The 14391-nt window shown below is 55.4% G+C and overlaps 3 protein-coding genes across 3 annotated transcripts; 2 read left to right on the plus strand and 1 right to left on the minus strand.

Annotated features, from left to right (window-relative positions):
- Positions 1–1234: 1234 nt before the first annotated feature.
- Positions 1235–3722, minus strand: COCSUDRAFT_62126 (hypothetical protein; the record flags this gene model as incomplete). The annotated part of the gene is made up of 8 exons (XM_005649192.1): positions 1235–1402; positions 1589–1730; positions 2182–2351; positions 2558–2613; positions 2743–2942; positions 3068–3192; positions 3301–3441; positions 3669–3722. The coding sequence occupies 8 exons, from the start codon at positions 3720–3722 to the stop codon at positions 1235–1237; spliced, it is 1056 nt and encodes a 351-aa protein (XP_005649249.1).
- Positions 3723–5038: 1316 nt separating this feature from the next.
- On the plus strand, positions 5039–5599 carry COCSUDRAFT_14465 (Rubredoxin-like protein; the record flags this gene model as incomplete). The annotated part of the gene is made up of 2 exons (XM_005649193.1): positions 5039–5242; positions 5393–5599. 2 exons carry the CDS (start codon positions 5039–5041, stop codon positions 5597–5599), a joined length of 411 nt encoding a protein of 136 aa, XP_005649250.1.
- Positions 5600–6684: 1085 nt separating this feature from the next.
- On the plus strand, positions 6685–7295 carry COCSUDRAFT_36042 (hypothetical protein; the record flags this gene model as incomplete). Its single annotated transcript, XM_005649194.1, has 2 exons — positions 6685–6769; positions 6997–7295. 2 exons carry the CDS (start codon positions 6685–6687, stop codon positions 7293–7295), a joined length of 384 nt encoding a protein of 127 aa, XP_005649251.1.
- Positions 7296–14391: the final 7096 nt, after the last annotated feature.

Here is a 14391-nt window from a genome sequence, read left to right on the forward strand (position 1 = left end):
CGGCACCTGAAGGCATCAAGCTTGACAGTGTTAGTAGTCCCATCACTCCACAGGAAGGAAATAGTCTGTGCTCAAATATATTTCAGACATCTGGAACCATAAAAAATACCAAGGCACGGTCGTCTCTGGTCCTGGCGCAGCCAGTGTTAGGCCAGGGTCCAGAGTATCATTGGTAGGCCCCGGCCAAGGAGAGCCATCTGGAGCCATAGAGGGCGCCAGGAACTCATAGGCCCATGCTGGGCCCTGAGCTACACTCATAACTGATGACTTGTGTTAAGGGTACCTGTTCCTGCCAACCTGAAAACCGTCGTCACTATCTGTGACAATCAAGTTTGAGTATACAAGCGTTTTCTCCTCTTCTGTGTGGCAACTGCTGCTTCAAGGTACAAGTGAAGAGCGTAGTGCACATCTACTTCACTGGGAAGTGCCCTTTTATGGAAATTCGATTGCACGTTACCCACCACGTGCACCAACTGAATATTCGAATTACATTCTAATCACTGTCAATCTCACAGCTTTCACAACTGTCTGCCAACAGTTCGGTAAGGTGCCCGCAATCAGGCCAGCATCTCGACTCCTGACCAGCACTACCCCAACACATCGATACGCTTGTACCTCGAACAGAGCACATCAGAAAAGGTTCGCACAAACAGTCTGTCCTCCTCATTTGTCGTGGATTATCAATGTTTTGAAAGTTTTGAGTTGGAAGCTAATGCATGGCAGTTCCGAAACCTAATTTGGCAATATGTTCAACTTGAACCTTGGAAACTGACATTGTGTATACCAACACACAGCATGGCAATGTCGCTTCAGTGGTGTAGCACCTTCAAGGGCAGTGCCACACCGCAGCATGTGCGCCCCGCAGGATAAACATGCACCATGGTAGCATTCAATCATCATATCATCCAGTATACTATGAATCGATTCGAATTCCGTATTCCTCGAGTATTCCTTTGCATCACCGTGAAAAAAATGTATGGTCATGACTGTTCAGTGATGCATACACCCTCGGAAAGATCCTGCTTCTCACACGCTCAGTTTGTCCTGTCAATAATGTGCCACTGGCTTCCTGACTAGTACTTAAGTATAAGCTTATTGTACATCTCACATCTCCTCACACAGTGGCAGAGCCTCACGTAGTGGTAGAAATACAGAATGACCGCCCTACAGGTGGGGAGTTGCAGCCAGTACTCCGAGGAGTCCTTGTGAAAGTCACTACGGTAGCTACTAGCTATCAAAATGCGCGCATGCCGCTGCTGATCTTAACAGAATCTGGCAATGTGTACAGCTGCTTGAACATTAGATCGGCAGTCTCATCCACATCAGAAGCCCAAGGCACACGGCGCACATTTGTGGGTGTCCACTTCTTGTAGCCGGCGCGGCTGTAGGCCGCCTTGGCCACCTGGTCCATGCAATCTAATATTTGAATGAGTCTACGCACTGTACTGCTCCTTTTGATTTAACTTGACTGAACTTACAGCTTGACGCGCAAAATATCTCAAGATATTCTTGACCTCCCTCCCATCCTCACAGGCCTCTGCTGGCTGAGAACATCATCATTCGATGAATAAGAAACTGTGTCACTCACCTTGTATTCCTCGCTGAGCCAGCCGCCCAGCGGGGACCTGCTGTCTCGCATCGTGGTGGCGGCCTGAATGTAGATGTCCCAAAAGTTTGCAGCGGCTGCCACTCCCTCACATGCCCGCACCAGCGCCTGCGCCACTCCTCTCCTGCACAGTACCCCCGCTCACTCAGACCCCAATCTAAGAGCGCCCAGATGGACAACTTTAAGCAAGTCCTAATGTGTCTGGCAAACAGAGGAGAACACAAGGCCAGGAGGGACCCAAACTGCGGTAGATGGAAGAGACACACGCAGCAACTGCTGCAAAACGGAGTCCACAGCCCTGCTGTGTGATGATGGTGTGGAAACAAAGGGGAAACCAAACTTCCCTGAAGCCCCAAAGTTGTAGGGAATGACTTGCCAAATGACCTGAACCCTCATTCAGCCGAGTCTCTCCCCTTCAGCGGTGTCCAGAAAGTAGTGGTCAACCAGCCCCGATCCGGGTTCCCGCTCGCACCAGTAAAATACAGTCATGGGCACATTGCGATGAAGCTTGCTTGGACTGGTGGAAGTTCACCACACAAACACCAGTAATTAAGAAAGATTATTGAAGCACCCACCTGCGCATCTTGTAGTGCACGCCTGTCCACCAGATGAAGGCGGCGCGCTCGTGCTGGAGGCCCTCTGGCGGCCTGCGCGCCAGCCACAGCGAGTAGTCCAGTGCTGCTGCCGGCAGCGGCGGCCGCAGCCGCACCATCTTCCGCAGCGCCACTCGCCGGTCGTGGAACATCTGCATCATGCCAAGCCAGCTGCCTTCAGCTCCCACCTCTGCCAGACACCCCCCATGACCATGCCATTTCAATAAGTTACTGTGGAGGCCGGAGGTATCAAAGCGCCAGGAATGTGCACGGCAACCCTTCAAGAGTTTGCTCAAGGTACTGCTGGCATCTTTTGGGAGCTGATTCAGTTAGGATGGGTATGAGAGTGTGCACACACCAGCGCAGTCGCGCCCACCACTCGCGAGTCCTGCCCGGCCGGCGCCAGCGAGGGATCTGTGCGCACACAGACAACTCAATCCTCAGAGAGCTTCACTTTTAAGCAAGACACAGCACGTGCACAGGCACTGCAGGGGCAGCAGACCACTGCAGACAATCACTCCTGTCACCAGTATGGGGCGGTACCATTAGGGACAAGCTCAGCGACGAGCCAGATCCAGCGGCCCCAGGCGTCCTCTGTCTGGATGCGGTACAGCTCGGCCGGGTCGGTGACTCCGCTGCTGGACGCCAAGTCGCCGGCAGGTTCCACACTCAAGCCGGCATCGTGCTCCGTGATGGGCCGCGGATCGCGCTCGTACTGCTGGCACAGCCGCTGCAGCTCCTCTCTGCGCATCCAGCTAGAAATCAGCAATCTCACTTGTTTCTTACACGACAGCGAGGTGCTTTGCTGTCCACAAGTGTTGCTGAAGGGGGCGCGGCCTGGAGCGGCAGAGAGGGTTGAGGCACTCACATCATCCATGGGAATGTGGGCGGGTTTCTGTCCACCAGGAAGGCCTCGGTCTGGAGCAGGGCTGTCTCGAAGATGTGCTCGCGGTGCATGGGCCGGATGACAATGCGCCCCAGCTCAGAATTCACCTGCACGTTGCTTCCAGGCCTTAGAACTTTGATATTTGCAGCCGTCCTCTTGGGCATATCGAGAGCCAAGCAGCCAACACAGAGACAGAGAGATCCTTCCTGGATTACCTGATGCAGCGGCGCGAAGCAGGGGTCACTGTCAAGCTGCTCCTGGGTGATGCGGCGGGTGTGCGCTGCAGGGATGCAGTCGGCGTCAAGATCAGGGCACTCATCACGGATGTGGTCCCTGAACATGCCACGGTCCTGGCACTGTGCTCCACAGTATGGGCATGTCGTGACACTTCCACCCCATGCATGCCGCTTGCCAACCTGCAAGCCAAGAATCACTATCACTAAAGCAAGAGGACACTTCAATAATAGGATGCTGCAGGGGACAGAAGAAGGGACAAGCAATGCTCATGACCTGGCATGCGAGCTCACCAAATGTTCTGCCAAATTTGACCGAGTTGGAAAGTCTGTCTCCAGGCACAAGGCACAACGATGGCCTCTCGGGCTTCCAGGGAGGTGGCGCCATCCTGAAGGCTCTGCATTCCTGCTGATGAGACTCTCTGATAACCGATCGCTCTGTACCCTGGGCCTCTCAGCGGAGAGCCTGCATACTAGCCTGAGGGGCGTGCGTTGTCTCTGTAATCTCTGTTTTCCAACATGCTTTGAAACATTTGATTGAAAGATTCTCCCCAGGAAAATCGAATGACGAGCACAAGGGCCCTTTGAAGCACTGCTCGATGCGTCACTGCAGGCGAATAGGCCAAGGGAGACGAGCATGGTGGTCCCAGATATTAGCAGACTTCGTTTACTACGGATCTTATCCTTTCAACTTTCTGTAAAAGATTGAATTGTAATATCATTAGAAGCATACCACCATCTTGCAACGATTGTCTTTTACATCGAGTCTTGCGAAATGCCCCTTGACACGAGACCAAGACAAATGCGACTAAGACTTGTTCGCAAACCTGTCTCCTGCACTGACAAACTAGATCGTTCCAGTTAAACGATCGATGACCATTAATACCAACAGCAAAGCCCAGGCTGCAATCTGCCTGCGACTAGCTAGGTGGCAAAGCGGGTGGGTGCGCATCTCGAGTTGGGTGGATGACCTGGTTCCCTGCACCGATCGTGGTTCTCCCATTTTGTTCGCATCGGGATCGACCTCGGCTTCTGCTGCTACTCGTTTCAGGATCTGGCAATTGTGGGGTTCGATTTCGAGTATGGTGCCAACAGCAATGACCGCGCAACGGCACAGTCTCAACCAGGTCCGGTGACACCCCCAGAGAACCACGTTGGCTTGGCTTAAGGTACATGCATCTTTCGCATCTTCTTTCCTTTCGTTGTATTCAATAAATAACATTTTTTACACAGGTACACGGATGCCTGCACTTGTCTGGGCCACGACACAAGCTCCTGCAAGCGCCTGGAAGAATAAACGAAAAGGTGGGTTCCATTGCACATCAGCAATCTCCGCATGTGCTTAAGAGGCTCATTGTGGGGTCATCAAATATTCCAAATGGCCACACCCTGGATAGCATGGCAAACTTTGTGTAGATCTCTCATCGCATCCCTCTTGCTGCATCAGGAGATTTTCCAGCAAGGAAAATTGCTGGGGAGGAAACAGCGCCTGCAGTATGTACGCCGCATGAGTGCTGAGCCAGACACACAGACAAGCAAGGCACCTGCAACCATTGAGGACCCTGACGCCGATGTTGAGGTGAGTCTAAAGCTTGCTCTAGCCTGGCATGCTCATTCCAATCTTGATCAACTGGTGGTCCTCTGCAGTGTTGTTAATCATCCCTGCCACTTAGCCCTGGCCAAAGTGCTCAGCCCAGTACTCGGACGCGTTAATAGTAACATGAAGCGTGTCAATATCTGCCTTGCTGTGCAGATCCCGGAGTCAGAAGCAGCTCAGAAGAAGGCAGAAGCAGATCGCCTGCGCGCAGCAGAGAAATTTATGGTGGTGGGGACTGGCGAAGCCATCTGCGCAGGCTGCGGTTATGAGTACCTGCCAAAGAATGGGGACCCAGAATATCCCATCACTCCAGGCACCCCATTCACGGTGAGCCATGAGCCTGCTGGACGCCTGGCAAGCTTGCTGCTTTGCAAGAGTATGAAGCAACGAACGCCTGCAGTATTGTGCCCATGTGCTGTGGTGCTCACTCATCCAAGAAGGCTCCATTGCTGATTTCTGCTGTGGTTTGCGGTGCAGCAACTGCCGGATGACTGGAATTGCCCGATCTGTGGCGCCGACAAGGTCACATTCCAGTCTAAGGCGAAGGAAATCGCAGGTTTCGCAGAGAACCAGAGATATGGGCTTGGCACCAATTCACTCACTAGTGGCCAAAAGAGCCTGCTGATCTTTGGGTCTTTGATTGCATTTTTCTTTCTGTTCCTTGGCGGATATTTTATTGAGTGAGAATTCTACATTTAAATGTAACTCTGCGCAGCCTGCTGACGGTCCTGAAATGCACTTGTTTGCAAAAAGCACCTCATTGAGAGATTCTGGTTCAGTATTGGAGTATTTACACGATGTCCAAAACTGCAATTATAATATATATCAACGTCAGTCGCGCTGTTTGGAAATCTGCGATGCACAGTCTGAATCTTTGCAAAGACAACATGGCCTAACAACATACTGTGAAGGATAGAGACCATGCAAAACAGTAAAAGAATGATGCATCGCAAGAAAAGTCTTGCACACATAGCATGGCCCTGCAACTGGTACAATTCCAATCTGAATCGCCATGAAGGTGGCCCGCAGCTGGCCAGAGGAAAGCAACAACACCCTGGCGTGGCAGCCAAGAATCCTCACAACGCTAATTTCGCATGGATATGTCTGGACAAGCACCAGAGAGGTTAAGATCCATAATTGCTATCCCTGTACAACTTCCCGAATAATGGTCTCTCCAGATGTCTGGCACACGAGCACAGACAAGCACGGAGAACTCGTTCTCTGCCCTGGGCATTGAGGATATCATGGTACAATTCAATTTGCCCTTCAGATGGCTGAGGTACCATGTCCCACAAGAATAAAAGTGAGTGTGCGCCGCCGATACTGCTGGCCACAGGATATCCCCCTACATTGGGAGTCTCGGAGTCAGTCAGACCAAAACAACAGAGTGACGCCCGTCGAGACAGCTGTGCTGACCAGCGCCCAAGAACGAACGACAACACTGATGCTGTCCTAAAGTATATTGTAGGGGGTTTACAGCACACAAGGGACAGCCTCAATCGGTGGCTGCAGCTCCCAGCCACTGTCACATGAAGTCCCTGCGTTGCCAGAGGGCAGAGGGCCCAAAAGGTCACAATTAATCTGCGTGGCTGCCACGTGAGCCTCAAAGATAAGGACCTTGCTGCAAGCCTCTCACAGGCTCCGTGAGCCTGCTACAATCACATCAGCAGACCAGAGGTTTTGTCAGGCGCACATCGTGTGTGCGCCAGCTATCATTGAATCTTGCAGGGCCCATCGCCGGGCTCCGGTGTCGGGCTGCCCCTGCTCTGATGGCCTTCACAAGCCTTAGCAGATGTCTGCCCCTCCACAGAGGCCAAAGGCGCCTCGCCCTGTGGCAGTCTGTACAGCTGGCCTGTCGCCTGCAAAGCCATGACAATGACTCAGCGGCAGCCTATCTCTCACATCTTGGCCGGTCTCAGAATGACCAATGCACTCGTAAATGTTCCAGGTCCTGCATGCAAGGGCACCGCGCGGCATCAATACGGAAGACAAGCTCCCAATCTACTGCACAAAGATAGTTTCTCTTGTCCTGATCATCATAATGTAGGCTCGTCTACATGATGTGTGTCGGGAGGACTCAGGTAGGGCGGCTCACCGTGTCGCGCCAGAGCTGAAGGCGCTTGGGGCCAGAAGCATCAGCTGTCTGCGCCAGGATGCTCGGCGGCACGGCAGCTGCTTCAGTGTGGGGTGCAGCCTGCACTGCCGAGGGCGCAAGAGGCACCTGCGATGCCAGGGGGGCCAGATGCCCCTTATCTGCAGCCAGCCTGTTGCTGCTGCTTGGTGCGGTGCTGTGATCAGGCTTGGCAGCAGCCCTGCTCCCAAGGCGCTGGGCAGAGATCGGTGCGTCAGCGCTGCTTGGCAGCGACTTGAAGGTCGTTGAGCAGCCAACCGACTGCGTCTTGCCGTCACCTGTGATCCATGCAAAAGACAAGCATCACAACCTCATCAGATTTACATCGGGGCGGACACTGAGAGCCCTGCATGAGCTGAAGCACAGCAAACCCTGAGACCTATTTTGAGTTGCAGCGCTAACTATCCTACACCGTACGTACATTATCTTTACTGTAATCGGCATCTCACACACACTGGACAGGTGTACTGCATCTGAATGAACAGTTGATGTCCAGATCGGGCCATTATCACCAATCTTACTGGTGTGCTGAAATTGTATACCTAGCAGTGACGTGGACTCTTGTTGCAAGGAAGGCGCACCTGAGTCTGCAGAGATCTGTGGGTGCTCCAATTCAGCACCCTGAGGAGCGATGACTGAGGGCGGCAAGACTGGCTGGCTGACATTCACAGCGCCAGGATCCATGTTGAAGAAGCCCTTCGGGCCAGGTCGCCTGACAAACATTAGCCGGCTGTCGACTTCCTCCAAGCCTGCACCACCCATTAATGTCTCACAAACACACACCTTACTTTGCACTTCCAGGCGGCACACATCGCAGCCAATCTCTGGAAACATGCACACCCAAATATCAAGGTGTTGTTCCAGACAAGGTCTGAGTGACGTCCTGAACAGAGAATATACCCAGCATACAGCACATGCAGCATAAGGGTGAGCACCTGTCAGGGCAGAGGGCACGCGTGGGGATTGGGCCTCCACAGAAGACGTGCGGCTGGGCTGTTGGGCCGGCTCATCTCCCGCCACCGGCAACTGCCGCGGGCTCTCAGCGCCCGGCGTCAGCCGAGCGACGGCCGCCGGATCCAGCTCCGCATCGGGCGGCAGCAGCATGACCGGCTGCACGGGGTCGACCACCTCCCACTCCGCGAGCACGTCTGCAAATGGGTTGGGCCCCCCGGACACCAGCTCGTCGTTGCGCAGGCTCGAGATCGCATAGATCGCATGCGAGCCGCCCTGCACAGCACCCGCATGAGAGTCTCAGCCTCCTTGCATTCCTACATGGATGCCTTGATCTGCTTGGACGCAACGGTAGTCGTCTTTTCCTGTCCGGTTCTTACTTCCATGCTCGTCCAAGACAAAGCTCATAATCCATGAAACGGTCTCAGAGCCCATGCAAAGGTCTTATTGCTGCAGAGAGCGCACACAAGGGCAGCGCTCTAGAATCGCAAATGAGCAATGCAAAGCAAAGAGAAGGGAGGGAGGAGGGCGGCACCTGCATGGGGAGGTGGGCGGAGGTGAGGGGTGCCTTGACGCCCTCGGCCTCGGTCGTGGTCCTGACCTGGCTCTCCACCTCGCCAGTGGACGCAGCGCTCAGCGCAGCCGCGTCAATGGCGTTGTACCAAAAGGACACCGGCGCGGCTGACTGCGCTTGGCCGACCGCGCCGCGGGGCGGCCGCAACGACAACTGCACTGCCTTGTGGAGGCCCTGTGCGTCGGGCTTTAACTCCCACAGTGCTGTAGTCACCGGCCCAGATGGGCTGCCTGCAGCAGACCCTGAGACAACATTTCGTTGGTTTCAGAACGCAGCATTGACTGGTAAATCAATGTTCATCCACGGTGACGCCCAGAGCCTGCCATCCACTAGCAGCGCATGTACTGACTAGCGTGATCAGAGAGCCAGACAATATCCAGCAAGTCGCTCGCCAGGCTGTAGCAAAGGCTTTCAAGCATGCAATAGGGGTGTCCACAAAGAAGACGCACATGTGTTATCCTCCTCTGATGTGGACTCCTGGGCGTGTGGGGCGCTGTGGGTGCCGAAAGTGCTGTCGAACGCAGCCTTGGGCTCTGCAGGCGGATGAAATGCAGCAGAGGCCCCCACTGCCATCCCTACTTGCACATCCAGCTGCGACATTGAAGGCCCCGCCTCGTTTGGATCCAAAAACGCCCGGATCAGCGCTTCGTCCACGTCCACCACCTTTGCCTTGCCCTTCTCCTCCGCTGTCGGGCGGTGCACGCCATCCTCTGCACCATCAGAATGCCAGTGCGATGCTCAGAGGGATACTTAATGGGACTTCCAATTGATGACCTCAAAAACAAGACGACACAGACCACATTCACACAAATGATCTTCATTTCCAATGCTTGTGAGTTCCAAGCAGCCTCACCCTCTGCCATAGCAGCGTCAGACAGGCTCGTTCCGGAGCCGCCCACCGGCGCGCTTGCAAACATGCCTTCCGGGCGCTCGCCCTCAACGGCGGTGGCCGCCTTGCGGGCGGAGGTCGCGTCGGCCAGGCCCTGGAACGGGTTGAGCCCCTTGACATTGAGGTCAGAGGGGACCGCGATCATGGGGTTGCCGGCCTGCGCGCTGCTCCCCTCCGCGGCAGCGGCGCCCGCGGCGTCTGCTGGGCTGGAGGCCGACCGCTCGGCGGAGAACGCCGGCCGCACGGCCACCTCCCCGGTTGCCGCGGAAGCAGCCAGCATCTCTGCGACGGCAGCGGCTGCGGCTGCGGTCTCCTCGTCGTACGGGCGGGGTTCGTTATGGAACTGGCGGTCCATCTGCGCCATGTGCACGGGGTCGTTGAGGACGGAGGTGGAGATGACCTGCAGCCGCCCCTGCACCATCTGCTGCTCCGGCGCGGACTTGACGCCGGCAGCCGTGGCGTAGACCGGGCGGAAGTAGGTGTCCGGGCTGCCGATGTTGATGCGCTGCCCCTTGTTCAGCAGCTGATCCTGCATGAGCTCGTTGAACACCCCCTCCTGCAGCGCCTCCTCCAGAGCCATGTCTCCGCTGCGCGCCTTGGCCGATGCCTCCTCGCTCGTCATTACTGGGCTGTCCGGCTCGCTAATCGGATCGAGCGCCTGCTTGCCAGACAGCACCAGCTTCAGCGACTGCTGCAGCTGGATCTTGCTGACTGCATCCCCTTCTGCCTCGACCTGCTCCGCATCAATTCCCGCAGCAGCAATGGGCTCCGCCATCATCCCGGCACCAATGCCCTTCCCCTCCTCCACTGGCACCAGGCCAGTAGCTCCGTTCCCTGCGCACGAGCCAGCCGCAATTGTTGGAGAGTTGCTCGTAAAGATGCTCACAAGGTGGGGTGAAATAAGGGCTTCTGGAAGTTGGGAGGAGGCACACCTAGCAGCAGCAGGTCCAGCTTCTCGACAGGCATGATGCCCATTATGGTGGGGATGCAGCCGCCGAACGCCAGCAGCCCGGCAAAGGTGTGGCCGGCAATGCGCCGCAGTGCCCGCGAGGGCCGGCCGGACACGGCAGGCGGCGGCCCCCATACAAGCGAGGGGATGTGCAGCCGCTGCACATCCTCCAAGAAGCTCCCCTGCATGGGCATTGGCATTTCTTTTGAGCAAGGACAACTCAGCAAGAACCCCATGCAGAATGGTGCCTAATCAGGATAATTCTACCATACAGCCAAAGAAAAGTACAAGGATTTTGGGCACTGCAAAGGCAGAGAGGAGGGGGCGCACGGAGGTGGGGCTGCCGCCGGAGACAAGGAACCAGTCGTGGGTGATGCGCATGGCGGCCATGCGCTGGCGCGGCGTGGGCAGCGGCAGCGTGTCGCCGTCCTTGACGCCCGGCCAGCAGCGCCAGTACAGCGTCTCCAGGTCCAGCGTGAACGGCTTCATCTCCGCCAGCAGGCTCGTTGTGTAGCCGCCCACCACCACCAGCTCCTCACGCCCCGTCAACGGCGACCGCCGCACCTGCTCCCGTGCCCCATCGCTCAGTACCAAACAATCAGGCAATGCCAGTTGCCCTCTTTTGGATGAGAAGCTCCAATGGCTCAGAGCACAAGACATATGAAATGCATCATGCCAGCAACCTCTCCTGGGAGGACAGCTGTGGAACTGGCCCATTGCACAGGCTAGCAGGTCCAGTGCTGTGTGACAGACCAATGCCCAAAAAAAACTTCTTATGTCCTAAGAAGGATCAGTCGCGAAATGCAATATTCTCATCTACACATCTACAAAAATCCAATGCATTCGACAGCCAGGGAGAGCAAGGGGCGCACTGCGGTGACATGCAGGGAACGTGCGCCAGGCGAGTGTGCCTCGACGGGTGTGTGCGTTACGCAGCGCTGCCAAGTCATCATGTCGATATCCAGGATGTACACGCATGGTGAGGGGCCCTCGCCGGCATCATCCAACCTGTAGCCCTCCCCGCCAAAGATCACCACCTTCCTGCCATCTGCACACAGGGCACAAACTGCTCAGAATGGGGCCTTGTGCGAGCGCTCGATCAACTTCAGTGCAGCTCCAGGCACAAAATACTGCCAAACAAGATAGTGGCAGCAGAAAAAACGGTAAGGGCATACCATCAAACGAGTCGCTGCTGTGGTGAAAACGGGGGGAAGGAGGGTCTCCATGCGTCTTGACAGGTACCCAAACGTACGAGGAACCATCGATGGCCGCCCAAAGCACCTGCACACAGGCCCACATCATTTGCTGGACGCTGCAGGTGCAAGCCATCCTGTTCTCAGACAGCAGTGCATGCCCCAACATCTACATCTGTCACAGTAATGAGGCAGGCTGAGAGTGGCGAGCTCACAAATTGGCTGTTGGCGCCAAATTCCTCCCCGATAGTGTTGTAGCCGCCAAAGCAGAAGAGCAGCTCCCCCTCCTCAAGGCGCCTATCAGGGCCCAAGGCGTCGATGACCTGGACCTCCAGCGAGGAGCCCGGGCTCGGTTTGATAGGCGCCATTGTATGCCTGAAGCGCGTTGAAGGCGCTGTGCCACCCATCTCAGGCCTGCACATCACAGGCACCCCTTGTCAATTGCTGAACAGGCCTCAATAATTCGTGTTGGGCCTTCTTCATCCATCTCTGGGGCGCCCATCACGCACGCCTGTCCCGGTAATCTCAGAAAGGGGCATGACACTGCAACGTCCCACTAACTTAAAAAACAAGCATGACACTGCAGCGCACCGTGAGACTTCGAGGGTGGCAAGGTTGACAATGGCGATGTCCACATAGAGCGAGCCATCGCGCAGAATTCCGCCCGTGATCACCACCCTGTTGCCTATTAGGTTGGCTGTGTGCCCGCTGCGCGCTAGTTTCGACTTGAGCGTATTGCCACCTGCGCATGCACGGCAAAATGCAGCCTTCGCGATCCCTTATCCTTATAGAGTTGAATGGCCAGCCGACTGCACTTAGGATCTTTGCTGGGGCCATGGGTCCATGATGATAAGTGTGATGGCAGTGTGCACCTTGGGCTGCAGCTGCTTCTGCCTCTGCGAGCACCGCGCTTCGTCGCTCCTCCCCCAGACCATCAGCATTGTCTGCTGCGATCTTTGCCGCCTCCTCCTCCGCAACCGCCCTTGTGTCAGCCGCTTCCTGTGCGTCAACCTGTAAGACAACATTTTGCCATCAGCTTCAGCGCAACGTCACCTGCGCAATTTGCTGTCCCGATCAAGTACCTCGGCGCCCCTCCCTTTGGCTCACCCAAAAACACAACTTCCCTGCATGGAATAGAAAAGCGCGCCGCGCGCACCCTTTCTACGCTGGTCTTGAGCGCTTGCGCGCCATTGCGCCACCATCGGACCCGATCCAAAGTAGATCCTGCCAGGTAGAGGTCCCGCCAGAATATGGCCCCAGCACGAAACCCCGCTGGGATCGCTGCTTCATGGAGGGCCACAACACCAGGCCCCAGCAACTCTGTGCACCAATGTTTCCTGCAGCAGCCAAGGCACAATAGGTTCCAAAGACACACATCTTTAATGGTTTGCAAAATCTGATGATGTTTGGTCCTCGCGTCCTGGCTTCAGTTGAGCATAGCAATCCTGAGCATCCACTGGATTGAGGCACACAGGACTCACCACAGGCTCTGCGCAAAGTACCCATCATACACTGCCCGATAGAAATAGCGGCAGGATGCAGCGACGCAGGCGAGGTCTTTGGGTTGAAGAAGATTCAACACCTAAACAGAAAGATTTGTCAGTAGGGGACCAGCGTGAAGAAAATCCATGGTATTCGTCCGTTTTCAGCGTGCATCATCGCAACAAAACACTTCAGAAACACATGCAAGGCGCAATTTTCCACAATGGTTCCAGTAGTACAAAGAGTGCACAGTTGCCCTCGACACGTTAGACATTATGTGGGCCCAACTTCTGCCCACACTTGCAGGCGTACACTATGCGTACACCCGCAACATCCTGAATATTAAACTTATGGAAGACAGGCTGGCATGAGAAAGAGCCGTCTCCTCCGCACGCTTACTACCTCCTCGGGTCCAAATACTCACAAACCCTCACTGGAGCCCACAAGGGCACATTGAGCCAGAGGGTGTCCTGAAGAATTTTTTCACAGCCAATCCAGGCGGTCTGCGAGGGCTGCGACGCGCACACCTGTCTGTGGGACTCGATATCCACATCGAGAAGGTCCATCTCCCTCGCCCTGCCTCACGGGCGCCGCCCCACGGGCTGCTTTGGTGTCGTCAACATGTTAGCATGAGGCGATGGAGCCCCTCGAATACCACGCAGCCAGTTCAAATGCGCAAAAACCGTCGCCATCACCGAATTTCTTTTTGGGATGCACTGATGGAGAACCTGGTGCGCGGAAACGGGACATGATTAAGAAAATGTCTCGGTCCGTAAAAAATTTGATCAAATATCCAGAATTTCGTTACGGGTATCCTGAATAGGGTTCCCTTCTTTCTATGCCCTACGGAGAACGCGTTCGCGAAATTTAAGTACGCGCAGTACGAGCACCTGCTCTTGCAGCAGATAATAATAATAATTTTTATGAGTGGCGAACTCAGAGCCCAGAGGGCCATAGGCCATACACAGGTCCGTCTGCAGCCGAAACCCGGGGCCGATATGCACAGGCTTGCAGCCTTGTCAACTCGCAAATGCACCCTTGCAGCCTACAGGTCTACACCCCCTTCTTACACGAATGCTGAGGGGCCGTCCCTAGCAAACCGCTCGAAAATTCGGGACGGATTTCGGAAGCGACGATGCGGGTGTCTCAGGAGCGGCCGCGTCGCCGAATGTAACCGAAAATCGATCCGGAAAAGGTCCCAGTGTGGCATGATTAAGGGGAATTTCTTCGAGTGCATGCACGCGCATCATGCATGATGGCCATTGCACCGGGTGTGACATGATCATATCATCACTGGCATAAAAATA

The sequence above is a fragment of the Coccomyxa subellipsoidea genome (genome assembly GCF_000258705.1).
Source record: "Coccomyxa subellipsoidea C-169, whole genome shotgun sequence".
In the NCBI taxonomy this organism is placed as follows: Eukaryota; Viridiplantae; Chlorophyta; class Trebouxiophyceae; family Coccomyxaceae; genus Coccomyxa; species Coccomyxa subellipsoidea.